Source organism: Sinocyclocheilus grahami, unplaced genomic scaffold, assembly GCF_001515645.1.
Source record: "Sinocyclocheilus grahami isolate Dianchi unplaced genomic scaffold, SAMN03320097.WGS_v1.1 scaffold221.1, whole genome shotgun sequence".
NCBI lineage: Eukaryota > Metazoa > Chordata > Actinopteri > Cypriniformes > Cyprinidae > Sinocyclocheilus > Sinocyclocheilus grahami.
In genome coordinates, this window is record NW_015505400.1 from 2,113,789 (window position 1) to 2,119,060 (window position 5,272).

The following is a 5,272-nucleotide window of genomic DNA, read 5'->3' on the forward strand; positions in this document are numbered from 1 at the left end:
TATTAAATAGCCTACTGTTAGAGTTATATAATGTAGTCTTGTGTTTTATTAAAGTTGATTATAATTTATATCTCAAAAGGACATGCACTTGTGCGCGGCATGAGCTACTCGCACTGCAACGCAAGATTTTCATAAAATATAATAACTTGCCATTTCGGTTTGTTTCTCACCAAACCCTCAGTATACCTTCAGAATGCTTGGAATATACGCCACGAGATGCATATGATTATTTTACGATAGATATGCATCCGCTTCAAAATAACAAACAAAACCTAAAGTCACCATTCTCTGCCATTAAATTGGCAAGTGCGTGCAGGACATTTTTGTGTTATTAAGTAATAAGTCTTTAGAACAACATTAAGGTGAGTAGTCACTCTAGTTCACACAGTTCCAATAAATTGCGATGGGTTAAATAAACTCAATAAGCAGACAGACGCAACTACAGTCAAGCACAGATCAGTATTGAAGTGCACAGGAAATAAGCAGCAGTTATATTTAAAGCAGTTTAAATTAATATTGAGTACTGATTGATGTTCACTTGGATTTTTTCCCCATCGAGGGGAAATAACTTAATACTCTGTCATTTATAGTCTTAAGAAAGGGGCGTTTAATTCCCGCCCACATGTAGAAATCGAATATTCAAGCTATTTATTCATTTTTCCACCCATTAATGAAAAACGAAACGTTTTTTTTTCCAAAAAAGGAGCCATTTTCTCATTTTTCTACTTTCAATATTAAAAGGAATGATCGAATGATACACGGATTGCTATTCTTGCTTGTTTTCTTTGTTACTCCCCCAGCTATTAGAGTGCATTATAAACTTCTTGTTGTTGTGTGTTGTGCTTAAATGCATCTTAAAATGCAGCAGTAATAATTTTTGGGCTCCTGAGATGTGTGATGGTAGGTTTTTACATCATCATTTAGGGACGTCCCTTCTACAACAGACATTACTCAGAATCGGATGAGGACAGTGTTCGTCGGGTAACTACGAAACCATTGATAAACTCCCTGTATCTAATCATGATAGAGTCACCCATCACCCACTGATTCCTAATCTGTTTTCTTCTCATAGATCATTGATTTAGAGTGGTGCCGTCTTGTGATCCACCTCTTATCTAAACCTCTAAACCTTTTCATCTCATTCTTCTTTCATCTTCTAACTGGTGGCAAGCTCTCCTTTCCCATACTGTAAACCCATATGCAGGGTTCCCACGGCTCCTGAAGTCAGGACATTTTAAACTCTGATTTTAAATGGCATGTAAAAATCATGGAAATTTAGCTGTGCTTGGAAAAATATGTAATTGACTAACAATTGCGGTTTATGAGTGAAATCTTTATTAAAAAAAATTTTTTTTTTTAAATTCTAGAAATTATGAATGACTAGAGAAGCCACAGAAGTCTTTAGTCAAAATGTGTAGGAACCCTGCATGTGATTTCCTGCATGCATTGCGTTTTTGTGCAGTAATATCTGAAGTGTTTATTTTTGTGGTTTTCTGCTGCTTCTCATAGAAACGTTTCTTTTTTTTTTTTTTAAGTCAAAATGTCAAATGAGAGTCTTTTTTCATTGACAGTAAAGGAATAATTCACAGATCAGCTATGCACTGTATTTGATATCACAACAGACCAACGTTATAAGCTATAGATAAAAAAAAAAGTATTGACACAAGACATAGTTGGCTTTTGGACATGGGACAAGTCAATGATGTTGTAATTTTTTTGCCTCCGTTATTACTCTGGGTGCTTAATAACATACTTTTTTTGTTGTATCTCTCAGCTGACAGAAGAAAAATGGAGTTTTTACCATTCATCTCGCTCCCACATACACAGACCCTCCTGTGTGGCAGTAGAGGTAGAGAGACTTAACACTATGCTTCTCGAAAGGAAAATTGGTAAATCCATCCTAGGCAAGGTAAGGAAATTGTGTCATGTGTTTATAAACCTGTTCCTGAAACTATCTGACAAATATCTTTATATTGTCATACATTATTCCTTGGGACTCATGCATTTTTGCTTAAAGGTGAAGACCCAACTCTATGCATGTTCTGCAAGACTCACCTTTCTATTAAACATATTCTTTTTGACTGTCCCGGTTTTAATGCAAGTAGAAAGCTCTTTTATGAATTTAGTTTACTTAAGGTCTTATTTAGGAAGATTTTGCCTGAAAAGGTTTTAGAATTTTTATCATATGTTAGTTTAAAAAATCTTGTATAATATTACTTGCTGTGTTTGTTTGGTTTTTATTGTATTATGTGATATTTGCATTTTTGTAATTGGGTTTTTGCCATGAAAATAGCCTCAGATGCTGACATGGCATTAAATAAAATTATACTACTACTACTACATTTATTCCTTGGTTAGGTCAACCAAAAATTTTAATTTTGTGATGGTTTACTCACCCTCATGTCATTTTAAACCCATAAGACATCTTCGAAACACAAAGTAAGATATTTTCATTACTTTGTGGGGGCGGTTTCCCGGACAGGATTTAAATTAAAACAAGAGTAGACCTTAATATAGAATAGTTAATCATGTCTTTAAAAATGGCTTTCTGAAACACAGATTAAGTACAGATTAACTGATGACGGCACGGTTTGATCTTCGGCTGACCAATCAGCAGAAAGGGGCGTTTAATTCCCGCCCACATGTAGAAATCGAATATTCAAGCTGTTTATTCATTTTTCCACCCATTAATGAAAAACGAAACGTTTTTTTTTTCAAAAAAGGAGCCATTTTCTAATTTTTCTACTTTCAATATTAAAATGAATGATCGAATGATACACGGATTGCTATTCTTGCTTGTTTTCTTTGTTACTCCCCCAGCTATTAGAGTGCATTATAAACTTCTTGTTGTTGTGTGTTGTGCTTAAATGCATCTTAAAATGCAGCAGTAATAATTTTTGGGCTCCTGAGATGTGTGATGGTAGGTTTTTACATCATCATTTAGGGACGTCCCTTCTACAACAGACATTACTCAGAATCGGATGAGGACAGTGTTCGTCGGGTAACTACGAAACCATTGATAAACTCCCTGTATCTAATCATGATAGAGTCACCCATCACCCACTGATTCCTAATCTGTTTTCTTCTCATAGATCATTGATTTAGAGTGGTGCCGTCTTGTGATCCACCTGTTATCTAAACCTCTAAACCTTTTCATCTCATTCTTCTTTCATCTTCTAACTGGTGGCAAGCTCTCCTTTCCCATACTGTAAACCCATATGCAGGGTTCCCACGGCTCCTGAAGTCAGGACATTTTAAACTCTGATTTTAAATGGCATGTAAAAATCATGGAAATTTAGCTGTGCTTGGAAAAATATGTAATTGACTAACAATTGCGGTTTATGAGTGAAATCTTTATTAAAAAAAATTTTTTTTTTAAATCCTAGAAATCATGAATGACTAGAGAAGCCACAGAAGCTTATCTAAACCTCTAAACCTTTTCATCTCATTCTTCTTTCATCTTCTAACTGGTGGCAAGCTCTCCTTTCCCATACTGTAAACCCATATGCAGGGTTCCCACGGTTCCTGAAGTCAGGACATTTTAAACTCTGATTTTAAATGGCATGTAAAAATCATGGAAATTTAGCTGTGCTTGGAAAAATATGTAATTGACTAACAATTGCGGTTTATGAGTGAAATCTTTATTAAAAAAAATTTTTTTTTTTAAATCCTAGAAATCATGAATGACTAGAGAAGCCACAGAAGTCTTTAGTCAAAATGTGTAGGAACCCTGCATGTGATTTCCTGCATGCATTGCGTTTTTGTGCAGTAATATCTGAAGTGTTTATTTTTGTGGTTTTCTGCTGCTTCTCATAGAAATGTTTCTTTTTTTTTTTTTTAAGTCAAAATGTCAAATGAGAGTCTTTTTTCATTGACAGTAAAGGAATAATTCACAGATCAGCTATGCACTGTATTTGATATCACAACAGACCAACGTTATAAGCTATAGATAAAAAAAAAAGTATTGACACAAGACATAGTTGGCTTTTGGACATGGGACAAGTCAATGATGTTGTAATTTTTTTGCCTCCGTTATTACTCTGGGTGCTTAATAACATACTTTTTTTGTTGTATCTCTCAGCTGACAGAAGAAAAATTGAGTTTTTACCATTCATCTCGCTCCCACATACACAGACCCTCCTGTGTGGCAGTAGAGGTAGAGAGACTTAACACTATGCTTCTCGAAAGGAAAATTGGTAAATCCATCCTAGGCAAGGTAAGGAAATTGTGTCATGTGTTTATAAACCTGTTCCTGAAACTATCTGACAAATATCTTTATATTGTCATACATTATTCCTTGGGACTCATGCATTTTTGCTTAAAGGTGAAGACCCAACTCTATGCATGTTCTGCAAGACTCACCTTTCTATTAAACATATTCTTTTTGACTGTCCCGGTTTTAATGCAAGTAGAAAGCTCTTTTATGAATTTAGTTTACTTAAGGTCTTATTTAGGAAGATTTTGCCTGAAAAGGTTTTAGAATTTTTATCATATGTTAGTTTAAAAAATCTTGTATAATATTACTTGCTGTGTTTGTTTGGTTTTTATTGTATTATGTGATATTTGCATTTTTGTAATTGGGTTTTTGCCATGAAAATAGCCTCAGATGCTGACATGGCATTAAATAAAATTATACTACTACTACTACATTTATTCCTTGGTTAGGTCAACCAAAAATTTTAATTTTGTGATGGTTTACTCACCCTCATGTCATTTTAAACCCATAAGACATCTTCGAAACACAAAGTAAGATATTTTCATTACTTTGTGGGGGCGGTTTCCCGGACAGGATTTAAATTAAAACAAGAGTAGACCTTAATATAGAATAGTTAATCATGTCTTTAAAAATGGCTTTCTGAAACACAGATTAAGTACAGATTACTTACACCTGGGGCCCGTTCTTCGTACATCGCTAACTCAGTTAGCTGGATTTGATTGTTGATGATTTGGCATGATCTTGGATCATTTGGTTCTTCGAAGCTCATCCCGGAGTTGCTGTCATAGCAACAGGTCCGTAAGCTTAAACCTGCTCGGGAGCAGGCTTATTTCATGTTAACAGGATTAGATTGCATCTTTTTAAGCAGAATTGATACTTAAAATCTGTCCCAGCCACCGCTACTTTATTACAAGAGTACCCTACTAATCCAGGGAAAATAATTTAAAATAATAATCATTTAAACATTTATTTAAAGATAATATAATAATATTGTGTAGCCTTTAATACTATAGATGCAGCCGGTTTTACTCACTGAGAGATTTATTCGTCATAAAA

General features: G+C 34.5%; 1 protein-coding gene across 1 annotated transcript in view; it reads left to right on the forward strand.

Moving 5' to 3' along the window:
- Nucleotides 1–5,272, forward strand: part of LOC107596604 (eukaryotic elongation factor 2 kinase-like) — a gene marked incomplete at its 3' end in the record, with an annotated part of 25,064 nt that overhangs the window by 9,705 nt on the left and 10,087 nt on the right. Inside the window, exon 12 of the mRNA XM_016287361.1 lies at nucleotides 4,082–4,216. Coding sequence (XP_016142847.1) covers nucleotides 4,082–4,216 — 135 coding nt within the window. The remainder of the gene's footprint in view (nucleotides 1–4,081; nucleotides 4,217–5,272) is intronic.